At 44.2% G+C, this 21,362-nt stretch overlaps 1 protein-coding gene across 1 annotated transcript in view; it reads right to left on the bottom strand.

Annotated features, from left to right (window-relative positions):
- The window catches only part of MDGA2 (MAM domain containing glycosylphosphatidylinositol anchor 2), a 384,110-nt gene that overhangs the window by 128,830 nt on the left and 233,918 nt on the right, over positions 1-21,362 (bottom strand). Inside the window, exon 7 of the mRNA XM_049828627.1 lies at positions 12,274-12,603. Coding sequence (XP_049684584.1) covers positions 12,274-12,603 — 330 coding nt within the window. The remainder of the gene's footprint in view (positions 1-12,273; positions 12,604-21,362) is intronic.

Below are 21,362 nucleotides of genomic sequence, written 5' to 3'. Positions count from 1 at the left end.
GCCTGCACCGTAACTCCTGTCTGCAGGAAAAAATAATCAAAGGCTATTTTCAGGCCCCCAGAGACAGAAACAACAGACTTGTACCAGTGAGAAACGGTTCCAGTTTTCCCCTGGGATCTACCCTGTGTCTACAGACCTCATAAGCCTGCTAGGAATCAGAGCTTAAGTCAGGGACTTTCATAGGTACCAAAATGCTGTTTTCAGCTGTTTTGAAGGCTTTAATAGCTCCTTCTGAATCTGGTGGGACATGCAAAAGTGGAAATAACTTTCTCCACAGAAGAGTAAAGGAAAAATTATTTTATACTTCAAAACGAGAAAGAAAAGAAAAAAAAAGGAAAAAAGTAAAAGAGAAAGACTGCTTAATAAAACATTCCCAACATTAATAAAACATTCTTATTTTTCAGTTATGCCCGTGTGTGCCATAGCAGGTTCTGACCACGGGCCAGTGTCCCAGAGACCTGGATCACTTGGAGGGAGCCCAGAGGAGAACCACCCCATGAAGATGCCCAAAACCCCCTGAAGAGGAAGGGCTGCAGGACATGACGGTCCACCCCAGCGAGGGGAGGGTGGTACAAAGCCACAGCAGCAGCCTTGTCAGAGCTCTACCAGAGGGAAAAGGGTGCTGAAGGTGGCGAGGGATGAGACAGAAGGAGCATGGGAGCTGTTCTGGGCTTCTCCAAGCTCTTCCGACCGCGTTTCTCCATCAACGTGTGCCCTTGCCTCTCCCTCATTTCTACAGCCCACGCTCTTGCTGTGCAGTACACGGTACTTGTGCTGGACCTGCACCAGCCAGGTGCTTGCGGCGGGACTCCTCCGCCTTCTCTCCTGAAAGCCAGCACATCAGATAGATACCAAATGGCCACTTTCCAAAGCAATGCTCTATGACAACACAGACTAAACTGGGAAAAGGGTATTGTTCCAAGAAGGAAAATACAGTTTAAAGAGAAAGGTTTGAAAGCACGCTGTGTGCTGCCTGCTTGCAGGAAGGACCCTCCTTCTGAACATTTTTTTCCAGCTCACCTGGCTTGTGGTTTCTCAGCTTAGATCAAATAATACACAGCTCTGTCTGGACCAGTAAAAAAATAAATTACTTTTTCCCTTCCCCCCTGGGCAGTGGATCTGTTCCCTGCTGTGAACGTGCTTAGATCAAAGCATGTCCCAGTTGGTACGGATGCTGCAGGCTCCCTCGTAGCTCTCCTCTCCCTCCTTGCCCCTGCGGCATCTCCAGCTGCCTTGGGGAAGCACAACCTTCTCCCGTCTCAGGGATTCACTGACCGTGAGAACCATGAGGCCAAGACTGTGGGGTCACAGCCCTCAATCAAAACATCTGCTATCTGCTATGTGCCAGCCTACAGCACTATCTACAGTTCTGCTTGCAAGTCCATGGACCAGATGAGTCCAGGACATGAGTTTTCCCTTTGGTAGTTGTCCATGTAGACCTGTTTCTGGACATATTGTGCTGGCAGCCTGTTCCAGACTCCAACCTTTTCAGACTGCCACCAGAGCAACAGGTCTGGACTATAAAATCACACCGTCTTAGCCTCAGAAATCACCCACTTTCTGGCTGGAGCAAGGGCTGTAACTTCTCATCTCAAGCACTGAGCCAGGAGCAAGACTTGCCTTTGGCACAGCAAGCGGTCCTGTGCAAATGCTGCCTGTGAAGGCAACACATGACAGAAGAGAGACAAAAAATGAGAGAGAAGGCAGCAAAGGCAGCTTCACGGGTGGAGGCTGACCCAACGCTGCGCTTGAAACAGGGCTGGGATACAAATGAATTGAAGAGCTGCTCCCCAGATATCCACAACGTTCCTCTGGTTTAAGAAACTCCTTCACTAAGCTCAACACAGGAGTAGTAAACAGACAAATTTAGTGCGTCCAGGATGTGGACCTAGAGAGGAACAGGGGCAGAGATGTAGAGTGCAGCCGGGGGTTTACGAAGACTTGCTTCCCATGCAGCTGCACTGGGGGGATGCAGGAAGGCTCCAGCTGTGGGAGGGAGCCTGCCAGCTGCAAGAAACAGCATCTCAGACCAAGAGGCAGGGGTCATTCAGAAATTTGTACACAGAGCAAGCTATGAATCATCTAAGGAAGAAACCAGGAAAGCATGCACCCTGCTTCTCATGGTCACATAGAGCTTCTGGAGGCATTTGAGAGGAAGGAGAGTGAATGGCACAGGACACACGTTTTTGAGGGGGGGGAAAAAAAAGATGCATGCCAAAAAGGTCCTGTGCAACTGTGAGCAAGTAATTTACCCTCTCTTTAACCCAGTTTTCTTTCTGAAAAATAGAGATAACTGTACTGCAAAAACCGCACACTGCCAAGATAAGGACCACAGACTATGAGGTCTGCAGGCAGGCTGATAAGATAGGCTGTATCAGTACCCCAGATGGAAAGATACCTTAAAATACCCTGACTCATCTTCTCCTGTGCCATTTTGCAGCACAACCAGTATCTGTCACATTGTAAGCCAGTTAATATATTATTATGGTTTACTGTATTTATTAATGTTCTTGTTACTGGAAACAGAGAAGGAGAGGGGAGGGACAAGGCCATCTATTAAAACACGTCATTTCATGGGCAATACCATAAATAAGAAGCCTGGCTGCAGCTTTCATGTATCACATTTGACTGACAGTGCCCAAGACGGTGAGCTCCCATGAAGTATTTCTCTGCCCCCTACCACAGCGGTTATGGCTAAGGGTCCCCCTTAACTCAGATGCTGATTCTCTACTGTCTAATTAGGAAGGAGGACAACACTGAACCTTTGCCTAGAGAGGAGTTTTGCTAGGGTTTCCCTTTTTATACTCACCTATTTATTTTTACAAACTTGCAGGTACTTAATTATCTCTGAGATGTCTATTCTGCTGTCAAGTTTGGCTTAAATTAGCTACAGGGTCAAAAAATATCAGGGGTTGTGGGGGATTGCGACACACCAACTGACAGGCACTGGCAGCCTGATCATGTGTGACTTGTTTTCATAAGCAATAAGGCTAAAAAAAGCCACAAAAGATACTCAAATCAATGCAATGCCCACAGAGAAATCAGGAAGATGGCGGGGGGGCGGGGGGAGAGCCAGAGAGTTGAAGAGAAAATAATCATTCAAAGTTTTTCTTCCCTTACTACAACCCAAGACATAGGGAAGCCCCAGGACCAGGGAGCAGGCGGCTGAGCCTGCTGTGGAGGAGGGCCTGGCAAGTCTGTGTGAGCAAGGGTATAGAACCATAGAATCATAAAATCATTTAGGTTGGAAAAGACCCTTAAGATCATCAAGTCCAACCTAACACTGCCAAGTCCACCACTAAACCGTGTCCCTAAGCGCCACGTCTACCCATCTTTTAAATACCTCCAGGTCTGGCGACTCCACCACTTCCCTGGGCAGCCTGTTCCAATGCCTGACAACCCTTTCGGTGAAGAAATTTTTCCTAATATCCAATCTAAACCTGCCCTGGCACAACTTGAGGCTGTTTCCTCGCACCCCATCACTTGTTACTGGAAGCAAGAATGCCTGAGCAAGGGCACACAAGCAAAGGTGAAGGAGCAAAGGTGCACGAACAAGGGTGCACGAACAAGGGTGTGCTAGCAAAGGCGCTGCCAGCGGGGCGAGCAGAGGGGGGTGCCAGCCAAGTGAGCGAGCAGGATGTTTCCAGCTGTGTCGGGGTGCTGCTGACTGTGTTGGGGTATTGCCAGCTGTGCCAGGGTGCCGCCAGCTGTGCCAGCCTCCCTCTCCTGGCAGGTGCTGCTGTGGCACAAGCCAAAAGTCTCGGCGGGGCTCAGCCCTCCCCGCTAAGGCATCAGCATGTCTCCTGCAGCACCAGCTACAGAGCCTGCTGCAAATAAAGGTCATTTCTGTTCCTGCTTGTGCTGAAAAATAAATTAGCTAAACTCTATATTTGAAACAACAAACATTACCTTATTCATGCAGCAAGTGGCTTAAACCAGAAGTTAATACTCTTAGCAGTTAAATCTGTTTCCTAAAGGAGAGGGTTATCACTTGAAAAACAAAAGCGTTAGTAACGCTAAAGGAGCACCTACTTTAAAACCACATAGTATTACCCTTTGAAATTGGTAGAGGCACACGCATAAAAGGGCTACTGTTGATATATGTCCACTCCTGGCTCTTAAATAAAATAGTCTGAGACAACCTTTGCCACTGAAAGTCACTGACTCACCAGAAGGTCAGATGGCAGAAGGTATCACTGTATTCTTGTCCTCTTTTTTTGTGTGTGTGTGTGTGTTAAACTGCTCCTAAGCAGATGTGTCTGTTACCGGCAATAGAAAACCAGACTAGACCCTTCCATCTGATCTCCTGTGGTAGTTCTACTGTAATTCCATAGGATCCTTGACCCAGCACAGTCACTGTGTCTATAGGAGAACTGGGACAAGACCAAAGTAGCTATTTCAAAGAAAAAGCCAAAATGCATGAGCCTAATACGTTTATTCACTGCATAGACAGTCAGGTAGACAAAACCTAGTTCTAGTCTACCCTAGATCTTTGAAGTCCTGATGGGTCAAGCCACCGTCCCTGTTTTGAACCTCCAGATAGCTTAATTAATTGCCAAAGAGGCAATGGCAGAGGCAAGAATCTGCTTACACAGAAATCGTTCAGACAACCAGTGTAAGGAGGACAAGGAGGCCCTAGAAGTGGGGACCCCATGGCAGGCTTGGGAGGGACCAGCATGACTCCTGAGCTCTTTACTGGGGATTACAGGTGGCACAGGTGAAGTAGGGGTGTTAATTCTGTATTTCCTCAGGTGCCTTAAACAGGCAGAAAGGCAACCCATAGCCCTGAAGCAATGACTGCCAAGCTTAGCAGTGATGGGGAGTCTGTGGGCTGGGAGGAGCTGTGGGCTAGTGTGATCAGGCTGCTTAAAATGGACTAATGGTAATGACTAGTAATTATAGGATAAAGCAGAGCAAAGGAGTATTTGAGCTGAATATCAAGAAATAATCCGCACTGGAGATTACTCAGAGATAATCTCCCAAAAGAAGTGCTGGTAGTCACATTCTTCAAGTAATTTAAAACCAGCCTGGATAAGGAATATTGAAGAATCTGCACTGTACTGGCTAGGAGATAGACGTGAAATTATTTGCGTATCCTCCTTCTCTAATATTTATGAATTTCAAGGTCTGAATCTCTAGTATTAATCATCCTCTGCCAGAGACATGCATTTCGATCCCTGTTCATGATTCACACTCCTTATGTGACGGAGGGGATTTTTTAAGACAGAGCAGACTGAGCTTTGGTATTGGAAGCTGAGCTGGTACACAAAACGTATTTGAACAAGATCATTTAGCCTTTGAAGGGCAGCAAGCCATAATTATTCAGGTTCTGTAGACATTTTTGTAAACAGAGACTAAAACTGCCCAGCATACCCTTAATGTGCATTTCTTTTAGAAAAAGTGTTGGGGAATATGGGGGACCATATGCTGAAAGGGTCTCCGGAGGCGAGAGAAGAGCCCCAGGGGAGACTGCTGATCCAGCCAAATGATTGGAAAAGCAGCTGAAGTCAAGAGAATTTACTTTAACCTTTCATCACCATGAAAGAGGATCTATCTAGTTACTCATGTGGAAGGTAAATCGAGCGACCTGTAAGGAAATCATGTCTTGATTTCATGGTCGCTTTCTGTTCTCGTTGCTCTGGTTGTCTGTGTCCTGTCCTGCCCATACACAAAGAAGAGAAAGCACCGCAGCCCATGTTTTCTTGGGCAGAAGCCACTTCTAATTGCGAGTGAACACATGAATATCAATGACAGATTTCATGGTGGGGGCTTGTATAAGAGATCTACTTAATCAGCAAAATAATTCCAGAATCAGTTCTTATACCTCAACGTACTTTTAATACCTTAAAACACCACCTTATTCTGCAGTAGACTCTGAAGAGGCACATTTTCAACCGAGAACATACACAGCCAGCGGCAAATTAGCCAAATTAGCTTTCAGTGATCTCGCAGGAGTCATGCTGAGGAGCTCCATGAGCCATATGCAATGCGAGATGATGAGCCAACTCCACAGCCCTCCAGAGAAGAATAAAGAGACTCTGCAATATGTGGCTGCTAAAGAGGGTGTCTGCTCCCAGAAAGCCAGCTGAAGTCAATCCACGGTGGATGAGCACATCCCGGAGAAATCAGATTTCCTGGGGGGAACCAGGTGCTGGGGAGGGAAGGGGCTGCAGAGCAGGAGATCGCCCGTTCTTGCCCCCATCCTCGCAGGAGCAGGCAGCCAAGCAGCTTGGCCAGCCGTGCTGCAAGCTGTGTGATGGGAAGGGACGGCGGCTCCCAGGGATAGAATTAAAAAGAAAAATCTCTGTACATTAAGTACTAAAATAGAACTATAAAAGAAAAGCTTTTTAACAAAATCCAGCATTTATCTGTCCCTTCTGTTCACCTATTCCTTTCAAAGATAAACTCCAAAGATAATGGCTTACAAAAATAATCAATTTACTGCAATAATGAAACGTCTGTCTAATTTCTGGTATGTCTCAGGGTTGCCCATGAATGATCACTCTGGACAGTGCTTAAGGTTTACAAATATCTTAATTGGACCACTAATTATCTCACAAAAAGCATTTTTTCATTATGCAAAGAGGCAGTACTGTGATTTTAATAAACATTTAGAACTAAAATGAAGGTCTCTTTTATGTATCATCAAAGGAGGAACAAGATGACCAGAGGACACATACTTTACAAACAGATCAAGGCCACATGTCCTAACACATCAGCCTGGATGTTTAATTAATTCATTATTTAATAGATAGCTGATTAACTTAACAGGGAAGCCCTCTTACCATACTGCAGGGAACAGACACAACCTCATATATACTAGTTCTTCAAGAATTTCTCTCCTCCTGTCTGGCAGCACTTAAGTAAAACCAAATCTATCTGTCGACATGACTAGCTGCAGAGGTGGAACAGCAGACCTGGAGGCCACCAGCCTGCCCTGTGCTCACGCCCAAAGTCCACGACCCACTTCGGGCTGTGCCTCCCCTGGGGTGGTACATGCTCAGTACATCTTCAGGTTCAGAGAATGAAGAATTTGGTTGACATATTTGCCATGTAGGACACGTAGTTGTGCCCACACTGTGTAGCAGTGAAACAGTAGAAAGGGCTCTTTTAGGAAAAGAAGGGTCACCATCACCTCCAGCCCCAAAGTATCAGCCATCTCCTCCATCCAGCCCTTCTAGTAGAAATTCAGAGCACTGCAGCCAGAGAATAAAGTAAAATACCCTCCCCTCCCCCCAAAAAAACCAACTCACTTCACTGCACAATACTACCTCCAGGGGGAAGATGAAAAGAGAGTAAGCCAGAAGTGACAGATGTTACATCTCTTACTGTACTGATACTGATTTTAGGGGGATAAAGATAGCGTAAGAACCCATACTGAACAGAGCAGACCATACATCACCTAAAGCCTTATTCTTCTTGCTTTGAATATAATATTTAAGGCAGAGAATAAGATCGCTTACAAAGACTAACACACTGTCCTGATCCATCTCTCTTTTTTTGCTTACCGTGAGCCTATTTTACTGGGTTTTTTTGTTGCTGTTTTAACATCTTCAGCCTTCAGATTCCCCATGACATGCACACAACACACACAGAAGAGCCATCCTGCCTTTCAGTAACATTCGCCCAGGGTTGGTTTTATGGATGACAGGGCTTTTACAGGGCAAATATTCAACATTTGAGTCTTCATTTCCACTGTTCAGTGACCTACTTTATGGAGATGTGTGGGGGCGAGGCTGCTAGGGCATTACTTCAGGTCCATTTATATAAGATACTCGGGACATAAATCTATGCCTTTCTTGTTGAAAGTACAAAATGTCAAGGGAAAAATATTCCTACTAAACAAGTGCAATGCCTAGTATGCCAAGAGGCTGGCATGTCCCTTGCATGGCAACACGTCCCTTTCCAAGCTGCTGGAGGGACAGAGGAGACCTAACCGTCTCCCTCCTTTCTTACGAGGTGGCTCAGCCCCTCCTGCCTCACTCGGTGACTCCAGGAACCTCGTGCACGTCAGGAAGAGAGAATTCTCCCCCAAACCAGCAAACAGACACAGCACGATATTAATATATCCGTGCAAGTCCTGGCATTTGGAAAACGTGTTTGTGCCTAGGCCTTATGTTCATAATTACCACGGCAGTAATGAATCTTGATGAATCAGTAATGACCTTCAAAAGCACACTGAAACTATTTCAGCTTCCACTTAATCGGGTAATGAAGTCATACAAATAGGCAGAATTTCTCTTAAGATGCTAAATAAGGCTGATCCCAAACACTAGTTTTTCTTCCCCCTTTCTGATTTTCTTGAGTGTTACAGGACAGTAAATTTAAGAGCTGACATCATTCATCACTGCCAGCAGAAATTGTGACGAGCTTATAGGTGCAGCCATCTAATGGATGTTTCCAATAAATCCCATCAATTTCCCAAACGATTCCCCAGCAAGTATAGATAATATAGCAGTTACTGTCTGCCAGATGGGCAATGCATGACTGCACAAACGTCACTGTCCACTTCACCCTGGCAAGCAGGTAACAAAGTTTGCATGCAACTGCCATCCATCACGCCAAACTCAGCTCTTACCCTACAATAATCCTCTCAGTTCTTTACTTGTTCGTAAGCCATGCGCTAATAAGCTTGAAGAACATGTTTCTTTTGGCCGACAGGCTGCTCCCTTGTCCATGAATCTGTTGGTTAGTGCTTCTATCCCTACATTCTTCAAGGGATAATTGAGGTGGGAAGGGAGCTCAGGAGGTCTCTAGTCCAAGCTCCAGCTCAAGGCATGGCCAGATGTGAGGTCAGACCAGGCTGCTTAGGGCTTTATCAGGTCTTCAAAACCTCCCGGGCATGGAGATCCCACAATGTTTCCCGCTCGGACGTCCTCACAGGGAAAAAATTGCTCCTTATACGCAGTCTGAACTTCTCATTTCAGCTCATGCCCCTTGCCTCTCACCTTCCCAGTACACACTGGTGGAAGAGCCTGGCTCCATCCTCTCGATACATCCCTTAGAGGCAGGGTACGGCTGCTGTTAGGTGCCCCAGGGCTCTCTCTTTTCCAGACTGGACAAGTCCCTTCCCCCAGCCGCTCTTGACCATCTTCACGGCCTCTGCTGTACTCAACCCAGTTTGTTGAAGCCTCTCCTACATCGAGGGTCCAAAACTGGACGCGGTATCCATTGGCCTCCATCGCTGCCATGGCATGCTGCTGCTCATGGTCATTCACTGCCTACCAGGACCCCGCGGAGCTGCTCCCTGGCCAGGCAGCCGCAGCCTGTACCACTGCAAGGGAAGAGCCCTCCACAACTACCTCCCCAAGCTCCTTGCGTTGCTCCAGCATAGGCATTCTGAAGTTAACTAAAAGGCCACAAAATTGCACAAAATCATTTCAAGGGTTATCAAACAGTAAAAATAAATACTTCTGGTTTATACTTACAAAACTGAGCAAAAAGAAGTGAAATATTCAAGGATCCCTGAACAATAACACAAATAGAAAATAAATAGCAAATAATAAAATAAGAACTAACTAAACCAAATAAAATTAGTGTTTTCTTCCCATCTCTCAAGGTTTATGTATGTGCGCGTTACGTTTCAGGGTGGGATACAGCAAAGGTGAACTGTGTAAAAACGCTGACTGCTTGTTCACTTATACACGCACAAATTTTGCACCTCTGTCAGTGAACACAACTCTCTGCAACTCATTTTCCAAACACACCTTATTTCCAGTCCACATCTCCAAACTACGCTTCACCAGTTTGGCTATAAAGATGCTACAAAAGACTGCGCTGGAGGCTTTACTGAAGTCAAGGCAAACAGCTTTTCTTTCCCTCCCCTTGCCCACAGAGACAGTCTTTTTATTGTAGCAGGCAACCAGGTTGGGTCAGGCACAGCCAGCTTCTGATAATCCATGCTGGGTGCTTCCAGTCACCTCCTGGTCCTTCACGTGGACTGACACAGCTTGTAGGAGAACACGCTCCCTGACCTTCCCCGAGGTGAGGATGACCGGTCTGCACCCCCCTGCATCTCCTCTGTGCCTTCTTAGAAGATGGGCTAAAATTTCAGTTTTCCCAGTCTTTGTTGGATCTCTGTAGGTCACCATGACTTTTCAAGGATAACAAAGTGGCCTTGAAGTGACACTGGCCAATTCCTTTAGATATCTCCTAGCCAGTCCCGTAGGCTTATATATGTCCGTTTTGCTTAAGGGCCCCTAACTCAATCACATGGCTTTCCTTCCCAGGCTCCTCTCCAAACCACAAGTTAATCCTGTCTCATTGCCCTGTTGTACACAATATTCTTCATGAAACACCTGAAGTGGGCAAACCTTCCAGACTCATGTCAGAAGCAATGTGGTGCTCAGGCGGGATCTATGGTACCAGTATTGTACTGAAGATGGACGGCAGGCTCATGTATTAAAATCTAAATAATTTATCATGAAAGTTGTGAGAGAGATTGTTTAGCCATGGCATGCACTTGCAAAGTATTATTGACTTTGTAAAATCTGGAAAATAGAACTGTGGATATACTCTTTGAGGCAAAAGTGTGCATTTAATCTTTTTGAAATAGTAGAAATCATATACTTGACTGTGTTTGGTAAAAAGGGGTCAGAAGATGTCTATCAAACATTTTCCTTCCTTGCTGTCCTGGTTTTCACAGGGATACAGTTAATTGTCTTCCCTAGTAGCCGGTACAGTGCTGTGTTTTGGGTTCAGTATGAAAGAATGTTGATAACACACTGATGGTTTCGGTTGTTGCTAAGTAGAGTTTAGACTAAGTCAAGGATTTTTCAGCTTCTCCTGCCCAGCCAGCAAGAAGGCTGGAGGGGCACGAGGAGTTGGGAGGGGACACAGCCAGGGCAGCTGATCCAAACTGGCCAAAGGGGTATTCCATACCATGTGATGTCGTGCCCAGTATAGAAACTGGGGGGAGTTGGCCTGGGGCAGATCACTGCTCAGGAACTGACTAGGTATTGGTCAGCGAGTGGTGAGCAATTGCATTGTACATCACTTGTTTTGTATATTCGAATACTTTTATTATTATTATTGTCATTTTGTTAGCATTATTTTTATCATTATTTTCTTCTTTTTCCGTCCTATTAAACTCTTCTTATCTCAACCCACGAGTTTTACTTTTTTCCAATTCTCTCCCCCATCCCACTGGGTCGGGGGAGCGAGCAAGCAGCTGCGTGGTGCTTAGCTGCTGGCTGGGGTTAAACGACGACACATACTATAAAAACGTTTTCCAGGGTGTTCTTTGTTGTCTTACTTCTAAACGGCATGCACTGCATGCCTTATCCCAGTGAATAACAAGCACAATCTGAGGAAAAGCACAGCAGCTCTTCATATAAATGACAGGATGGATAGTAGATATAATACTGACACTATTTGCCACTGCATTTTAACAGAAAATAGTATTCTGAAAACAGAAATGCTTTTCTTTATCCTTCTCCGTAGAAATCAACCAGCAACAACTCTTTTTTTTTTTTTTTTTCTGGTTGCAACTAATTCTTGTCAGGAAAAAAAATCTTTATTCACGATGTTTTCTAGTTCATTTTATCAACATAGACTACCTCAGTTATTAAAGTTGACTATTGGGGGGAAAATTCTATGAAATCTATTGGTTACAAACTAGCTATTAGGAATGAGATAAAGAAAAGCAGGCAATTACTATTTTCTTACATATTCCTATTCCATAATGCAAGATATTTATTATCAAAGTAATAGCCAAGGCTCTAGCTCATCAAAGAGAGAGACGTTTCAATCACTGATCTGAAAATACACGTAACAGATACCTTAAACTTTTTGCTGATTGGGAATAGCATGATTCACCCACATGCAATGCGCAATCTTTAAGAAAAAAGGGCTCCTTCCTTCGTACTTGGCACTTGCTGTTCGATTAGAGTAGCTGGATGGATTCAGTTTGGTTAAAGTAACACCCTCCTGTTTCTCCTTGTAATTTCCTACTAGCTATTTTTTCATGACTCTGAATGCCTTGAAGTCCTAAATAAAGGCCAAAGTCCTTTTATAGAAGCAATAACTTTCTGACAGTAAAAGACGATGCGTCTGGGTAAATCGGATCTTAGCGCATTTTGGGGAGAGTGCACCACATGCTACTTATTCAGGTTTCTGTTCTTTAATCAAAGCAACTCAGCCCTTGATCAAGGGTCTGCTTGGATATCTTCGTGGCGAGAAGTGCTCTGTGTATACACCTTTTTTCCCTGAGTAAAGGAAAGCCATAGCTTGGCTGTATCAAAGTAAAACTGATATCAAAGAAAGCCTCCTTACCTGTACTGCTGGAGATGTTGACATCAATGCTGATATCTGATATGCCACCTCCCTTCAGAGACGCAACGCATGTGTATGTCCCAAAGTCAGTGAATTTCAAGTCAATAATGTCCAGGTTTGTGGTGCCAGGTGAAACATCGGGGTCAGTCTGTGTGATGACCATCCTTTCAGAGCTTCGCAAGGGACGGCCATTTTTAAACCAGCTGAACGTAAGCTCTTCAGATGGGATGGCTTCCACCTGGCAGGAGATTTTCACCTCTCGCCCAATCTGAATGTTGTCATCTTTGTGATATGGGTCAGGCGTGATCCAAAAGCGTCCTTTTTTTAAGGCTGAAATATGCAAAAAAAAAGTTTACTATAATAAAGTACAAATTTTGCACATTCAGACTTTGCAAAGACTTATGCTCATGCTTCACTTTATGCTTACATATGATTTTAATAGGGCTTGTAGTGACAGGACAAGGGGTAATGGTTTTAAACTAAACGAGGGTAGATTTAGACTAGCTATAAGGAAGAAGTTTTTCACTGTGAGGGTGGTGAAACCCTGGCACAGGTTGCCGAGAGAGGTGGTCGATGCCCCATCCATGGAGACATTCAAGGTCAAGTTGGAGGGGACCCTGCGGAACCTGGTCTGGTTGAAGATGTCCCTGCTCATTGCAGGGGGGTTGGACTAGATGAGCTTTAAAGGTCCCTTCCAACCCAAACCATTCTGTGATTCTATGATGCTCGGGAATTCACTGAAACTTCCAATGCACACATTTAGCACATGGTTAATTTTTTTGTAGGATCAAATCTGAATCAATTATCATCACAGAGTATACATTGCTAAAATACTTGTCATTTCCTAAATGAAAAATAGGAAGTCACAGCACCTAAATTAGTTTGAGCTGCTCGCAACTGAAGAGTAACCAAAAAAATTCATGAACCTTCAGTGTTTGTTATCTGTCTCTGGAGGTATTTACAAGCCCTTCCTTGCCCCCATGCTATCAGAGCACTGAGAGAAGAGAAAATAGAGATATCAGCCTAACATCACTAATACAACCAGTAGTGTCATCTCCAATCTATCCGGAAAACAAACACAACCATGCAAAATAGCTTTGTGCCAGCTGGTTAAATGAGAAGAGGTAAGCACATGCCTGAGGCTACAGCCTGCCCTGGTTTACATACACTGCATCTTGCCCGGGGCAGCCTCGAGGGCTCCCTCGGTCCCCGCGGCTGCCCGGAGCCTTACCCCACCGAACTGCAGAGCCTGGTCCAGGTGGGGAAACTGCTGCCAGCTCTAAAAGGTAAGGGGCCTCAAAGTACATCTTTAGGCAACGGTCAATGGGAAAAGGCTAAAAGATGCTCTTCAGAGATGTCACCACGCAGGACAGCCCATCACGAGCACCTTGGTTGCGCTTCCCCAGCTGGGTCTTGTCAGATGAGGAAAACCCATCCCGTACTCACAGGAGAAACCTGAGGCTGAAGGGTGCACATGTAACTGAGAGCAGAACATGATCATTTAGAGAGGCACACTGTATCCCAAGGATCTCTACCTGCATCCAAGACTATTGTCCTGGTTTCAGCTGGGATAGAGTTAATTGTCTTCCCTGTAGCCGGTACAGTGTTCTGGTTTGGGTTCAGTATGAGAAGAATGTTGATAACACACCGATGGTTTCAGTTGTTGCCAAGTAGTGTTTATACCAAGTCAAGGATTTTTCAGCTTCTGATGCCCAGCCAGCGAGAAGGCTGGAGGGGCACAAGGAGTTGGGAGGGGACACAGCCAGGACAGCTGACCCCAACTGGCCAAAGGGGTATTCCATACCGTGTGATGTCATGCCCAGTATATAAACTGGGAGGAGTGGGGGTGGGGGGGATCGCCTCTCAGGGACTTACTGGGCATCGGTCGGTGGGTGGTGAGAAATTGCATTGTGCATTATTTGTATATTCCAATTCTTTTATTATTACTATTGTCACTTTATTATTGTTATTATTATCATTATTAGTTTCTTCTTTTCTGTTCTATTAAGCTGTTCTTGTCTCAACCCACGAGTTTTACTTTTTTTCCGATTCTCTCCCCCATCCCGCTGGCTGGGGAGGGAGTGAGCGAGCAGCTGCCTGGTGCTTAGTTTCTGGCTGGGGTCAAACCAGAACAACTATTTAAGGCTGCAATATAAATTAATTTAATTCTCTAGCCCACAGCAAAGCAGAGATCAGGTAGCCTCAGGGTTTCAGATGGGAACCCCAAGGCAGATGAGGTTTTTTGAGACCATCTCAAAGGCAGGCTCAGTGCTCAGGAAAGCCCTACACCCATGCAGGGGGGCACAGTAACTCTGGAAAACATCATTTCCCACCATTTTCCTGGTGAGACCAGCATCTTTTACTAGCATTCACTCATCAATCTCCTGCACAAGAGTAAAACAATACTGCAACTCACTTATCTGATTTTTCTTGTCACTCTCTAAATGAGCATAGAACTATCACCATTTACATCAATAAAGTGATTGCTCTAAAGCAGTGTTGGTATGATACTTATTTTTGAAAGAGTGCTTCAGAATCAGCCGTTAAGTCTTTCAGATACACATATATTTTGATGTACTGAATATAAAATGCTACTTATACAATCCCAAGAACCCTCTCCCCCATATAAGTGTGCATAAGTATATATCTATGTTTATATATGCTATCTCCAACTGGAAAGTCCCACAATTAAAATACCAGTTAGAAATGTTACAAGCAAATACCCAGGTTGAATGCAAGCACTGGAAGACATATTTAAATCCACCGTTTCTTGTCATCATGCTGACTTCTGTTCTAAAAGTTTTCCAAGTTGCCCTGTTTTCTCTCACTCTCTGCCCCCTCATCCACGCACAGTGCCCCACACGTGGCGCATTTGAGTAACGGACCGGTTTGCAGCATCCTCCTTTCTGTGCTCATATATTTACACACCTACAGCCAACGAAGCATGACATCATTACAAACAGCAAAGGCTATGAGCTGAAAATTTCCCTGGATCCCATACTTTGGGTAATATGTACTTTTCACTTGCTGCATTCAGAAAGCGTAACAACATCAAATACAAAACAGATGGATAAGGCACCAAGAACGTTAAGAAAGCACGGTGCTTCAGCTCCTTACATCTCTACAAGTGGCGAAAATGCTAATTCAGACTCAATTTTGTTGGCTCAGTAGCTCCTTGAACAAAACAACTCTTGGGAGCTTGCAAATGCCATGCTGAATTAGCACTTCCACAACTTTAAAAAGAATTAACATTTAATGAATAATTAGGGGTTTTTTCAATGTGGGAAAAGAAGTATAAAATCTGGCTACTTGTGGACACCCCCTCACACGGTGTGAGAAACTTCTTCCATTGAGGAAGCCAGCCTTTTAATTAGAGAATTAAAAAACTGTTACATTTGCTGTGCTGATCAAGTATGGCAAGAAAGGCGTTTGTCTGGGTGCTGCTGTTTAGTTGTAACTGTGTCTTCAAGAATCCAAGTGGCTGATGTGTTTTTAAGAATTTAGTATCATTTCATTTATTTGAGAAAGTTTTGTGACTTTTACCAAGATTAAGTTTGCACCAAAATGCAGTAGTCTTTACTGAGCATCTCTCATTTGCTTTTGAAAGCTGCAGCCAGTTCCCCAGGAAGCAGAATGAACACGCGCTTTGATTCAAGAAGATGAACTATACATTGTATGACAGCGAAACTGCCACAGCAAGTAACTTTGAAACACGAGCTGAACTTTTTTGTTTGAAAATGGAAGAACAATGCTTACATACACAAAACCCAGTAAAAATATTATGCAAATAATTTTTAGACAGGGAAAAAGAAAAAAATAACTCAGTAGGCATGATGAGCAGCACATTTCAACCAGAATTAGTCGCTAATAACCTCAATAAACTATTTTTATTTCTGAATTTTTCTCCTTTGCTTTGCTCATATAGACCATTTCATCAGCTTCTCATTCTTATAAAGGAACAACAATGTCTAATATAAAAGTCACATGAACTTTCATCTCTCCTTCGTTACGGCTAGTGCCACAATACCGTCTGCAAGCTAAGATAAGGGGTACAGAACCTCAAACTTTGGGCCATAAGCCACTTACTTCACGGGCCAGGAAGGGCTCCACGCTCCGTCTCATGGACTGAATTACAAAACCAACTACATTTTGTGTCTGTTGCTTGTTGGTTTGGTTTTATGCAGGCTCTGTTAGGTACAAGAAATAACTGGGCTGGATCATCCACTGTCCTGATCTGCTACAGCAAACTCCAACCACCGAAGAGCTGTGCAGAGCATACACCCGAGCTAAGTATTTTTCCATACATCCAAATACAAGGAGTTCAGAGGAGGGCTGTGACTCAGTGCACTACATGGAAAAAGTTAAGGGAGTTTCTATAAATTCTGAAGTGAAGGAAAAAGTCTCTTTGCTCTATTCCCTTTCCTCCTCCCTTCCCCCAAACCAAACCTCTTAATGTCTCTTAAGCCGTGTGAACGTACACACTATGTTCATCAGTTACAGCCATGAAATCCCCACATCAAACAATCCAACTGTGTAACTACAACCTATGATTGAAAGTCAATGTACTGTTTTCATAACCTCATTCTCCAAGACTCCAAAAACTGCACAGCTATCAGCATTTTCTTCTGTCAACAACAAAATCAGCAGAAAATTTGACTTTAAAATACAGTGTCTTTTCAGAGTTAAGATCATTAAACAACCCATATCTGTAAATACCTAATCTCACTTGGCACCAGAATAAACACAGGGATCTCTACAATTAACCTGTGTATCTCGGAATTTCTAATGTGCCACCAAAGCACATGAAAATCACCATCTGTACCTGGAAGATATCCCCAAGAAATCAACCGCAGGTGCCCGAAGACATCTGATAGCTGCAGACACGTGGAGCTGGAGGGCAGTGGAAGCGGGGAACAGCTTGGAGCCCTGATGGGCAGACACGCTCCTCTCTGACCTGGGAGCTGGGACCACGGCCAGGACCGTCCCAGACACGATAGTGCCCAGTTGCTCAATATTTGGCCCAGAAGCAGCCCAACAGAGTGCCTCTCACTGGAATTCCTGGTGGGCTTGCTTCACCATTCATTTTTAAGGATGGAAAGCACTGCAAGATGCAGTACTGCCGCTGCTCCTGAGCGGTCGCAAACCTCCCTTCCCCAAATCCTGAAAATGGCAGTAGCAGCTACGGTGCTACAGCATCCTAGAAGGTAGAGCTCTTTGTAGGAAGGGGAAATTGAACCTGGATCTCCCGGTACAGACTGATGAGTCTCCAAATCCCTTCACATACTGGAAACTTCCTGACCTACCAGGTGAGAAACCCTTCCGAGCAGATGAACCACTCTCGGCTACGCTGCGATGGAGCTGAGCACTGTGAAAGTCAGAGTTTAGGGCACTCTTGGCCGGCAGAGGCAGGAGGGGCTGGGATGACCCTGCTCAGGTCTTTGAAAGAAAAGTTATTGCAGCAATGAAGGGCCTCGTTAAGCTAGTCTCAGGCCCTGGACTAACAGGGGAGCCCTTGGGAAACTGACACGGGGTCAGTAGGCTCCAGAGTGACCGTGCCTTCAGCAGTCTTGGGAATACAAAGATGTTTCTTGCAGGCAAGAAGGTGTAGAGTCTTAGAAACACATATGCTAGACGTGGTCTCCAAAATTACTTCAGACCTGATGGATTTACATTGTGTGTCATATACTGACCTCTTGGGAACACCTGATTTGAGCCTCATACAAATCCAGCAGGTAATGGAAAAGTGATTTCTTTATGTATTCTGCACACACGTTTGCATTCACGGTCAATCCCCATAAAACAGTGGTTTGGATTGTCCTCATGTGTAGGTTCTTGGACCATAATTTCCAGGCATCCCCCTACACAATGTCAAGTATATTGAAACACGCAATGAATTCTGACTCTGGCTTTTCCATGTATTATCAGTTACATTTGAGGCATCATCAGAGGTTTCCTTAAGGTTATATATAGCAAGTAAGAGACACAAGGTTAACCAGTAGAATTCAGACGTGTTAACCACAGCTGCTTCCCAGCAGAGATTTCAGAACATAATCCACACAAAGGGCTACAAAACAGCAGCAAATGTGCAAATAAGTCTGTAAGTGCACTTTGAGACTCAGAAAAGTGCCAGTCTCTCTCCAAAGAGGCCCCAAAGAACTATGATGTGATCAAATAAACAAAGATGAAACAATTTTTCCCTCAAACTCCTCACAAAACTGTCTTTGCCCTCCCTCATTAATTACATTTCAAAGTAATAAAATGGATTTCAGTATCTCAACCAAGGTCTATTTGCATTCATCAGGTTAAGTCGTATCTTCCCACCCCCACTCCGATCAACCCAAAACACTCCTTTAATGCATCAAAATGTTCATATCTCATCAACGCACATTTCATGACATACAAATGGCATCAAACACCATAACTGAATACATTAGCTGCTGCACTATTTGCAGGCTTTGACATAATAACTATCGGCCACTGGCTGCTTCCTAAGCTGGCGCAGGACATTGGGGAACGCTCGGCTTTGTGTTTGCTGATGTTTGTGTCTGTGTGCAGCCCGCAGCAACAGCAATATTTAGTAGCAGAACTTACTAGTTCTGCTACTAGTTACTAGCAGTAACTGCAAGTTACTGACTTTAACCTTAACTGAGCAGTCGGATGCCACATGAGGTCCAGCCTCTGTGCACTCACCAGAAGTGGCTTCGACTAACTTTGATTCTTCCCCTTCGCATTTTGTTAAGGCTCGTGAGCAATTTTGCTTTAACCTGTTCCCAGTGAACAAGACGAGAACGTCACCTGATAATTTGCCAAGATCTAAAGACCTGCATGTGTCTTGGAGCACCACGAGTACGTTTCGGGGGTTTGGTGAACTCGGCATCCAGCACGCCACTTGTTTCTGAGCACCCAGCACTGGTATTCTATCAAGTAAGTGCCAATACCTTCACCTCCAGAGCCAGCTCACTTCCAGGATCCTCCAAAACTGCTGGGGGTTCTGTGTTTCAGCTGCATCCCCAGGGTCAGACAAGGCAGCAATCCTTTCTTAGTGTTCAGATGTTACTGACCCCTTGATGTTTCCTTCTCACATGCATGAAAAAGAGTTTGTGCTAATGGGAAAGATCTTGACTTTATTTTTAAGGCCAATGGCCTGCAGAGAAACAGCAAGGAAAAGAGCAAAGATCCGATCCAACGTTCACCATAGTGAATGATGGTCCTTCCGTGACTTCTATATGCTTTATGTTAAGCCCTTTTCCAATACTTCTGTTTCACATCAAAGGAAAAAAAAGCGGAAAAAGCACCGTGGGAACAGCTGGCTTGGGAAGTGAGCTGCAAACCCCAGCTTCATTCTCCAGAAACTCCAGTCTGTTAATGCAGACATAGACTGCTTGCTTTAAAAGACTGAGAAGCAACTCTCCACATTACTGCTGTGATCTTTGTACCAAAAGATGATTACTGGGATGATTCATTGGTTCTTGAGAAAAAGATGTAAGGCAGGTGGCGGGTAAAGAAAGTCAACTCTTATCACCAGCTCTTGCTTCAATCACACCAGGTCCCTCATCTCCTTAGAGCCTTACAGATGGGAAAAGCAATCCTGCTTTCACACAACTGCAATTCAAAAGATTCACAGCCTTACAACAAAGATTTTAGATAGTCCCTAAAAGACTCGTAAAGTGTATTCATAAACCTAAACCTTTTTCCTAATCTGTCAAGACACCTTGAGAAGCCAACTTTTCTCACTGCATGCTGTTGCTCATACTTGCAGTCTTTGCTGGTTACCAGATTTTGTAGAGGAAAATAAAAACTCAACTTCCTTCCCCTCAAGGAGCAATTCAGTGATTTTGCTTGCAGCTGTGGAGGTATCAGACACAGCTCATCTGTGCCTGTCCAGGTTTAAGGCACCAGCTTTGTAACATAGAATTTCAGCAATAAATAAATACAGCCGTCGGTGAAATACACAAGTTCAACATACAGAATGGATGCATTTAATATATTGGGTGTAAGCACCCGGATCTGGTTTGGTGGTTTCTGTGACTAACACATGATCTTTATTAAATCATAAGTATCCCACCACTGAAAAATAAGGGGGAAAAAATAATTACTTGGTTCACTGTCATTAAAGGCACACAAAAATGTATAGTAGTACATCAAATGATGTTTTACTGCAGGAATGCTGAATTATTTATGTTCCCCTGAAATAATCTGTTTCAAACCTCAAACAGCAGAGAAAAAGGCACATTTCAACTTATGTCATTACTCTGATGCACCATTTCTGCGACCTGAGCTTTGCTGTATTACAGTGACATGCCTAACTAATTGCAAAGCAATCACAAACTTGGACTAATGTGCAGATTGTCTCTGTTAAGTGAAAAAAGATCTGCGTTTAAGTTGGGGGATCACAGACTACCAGCTGACCAGGAGTCTGTAACACTGGTTTCCCATGAGATAGGGACCATCCCACCACGTTCCCTTGCAACACGGGCAAAGGACAAAACAAATACAAATACCTCTTGATGCTTCCTTAGCCACCTGTTTGTCAAAGCTATCATCCAACACCACACAACTGGGCTGGGTTTCAGATTGTTTGTCTGAAGGATTAAATGTATGAATGTATGAAACAAAGGAATCTACTCCAGTACCACACCTCGGGAACTGCACTACAGGCCATATTGTCCAGTTTATTTATTTTTATGTGAAAGCCCAGGATAAATGGATCTCTGTACTAAATCAAAAGGCGTTCCCACTGAAGGAGGACTCATGGAAATCCTTCTCTGATGTTTCTTTCTTCATTAATATGTCTACCTCTATCAAATCAACAGAAGCAAAAAAAGTTCCTCTCATAAGCTCCAAAGAAACACAAAGTCTTTGTTTATTTTGGCTGTAGGCAACAATGCTTCATTGTCTTCAGTATTCTACAGGATATTGCCTTAAACTACATTATCAAACAGCTAAGCTGAGTAGACACAATTTAACAACTGTCCAAAATATCTTTCTCACTAGTGAATATCACAGTGTAGTTCGTTAAACTTCATTCTGTTACGTTAAAATATGTTTTGTCATTATTGTGTATAAGAAACACTGAAAACTCAAATTTG

Source organism: Accipiter gentilis, chromosome 25 (genome assembly GCF_929443795.1).
Source record: "Accipiter gentilis chromosome 25, bAccGen1.1, whole genome shotgun sequence".
Taxonomy (NCBI): domain Eukaryota; kingdom Metazoa; phylum Chordata; class Aves; order Accipitriformes; family Accipitridae; genus Astur; species Astur gentilis.
The sequence above is the reverse complement of the archived record's forward strand: the minus strand, read 5'-3'. Positions and strand labels throughout refer to the sequence as shown.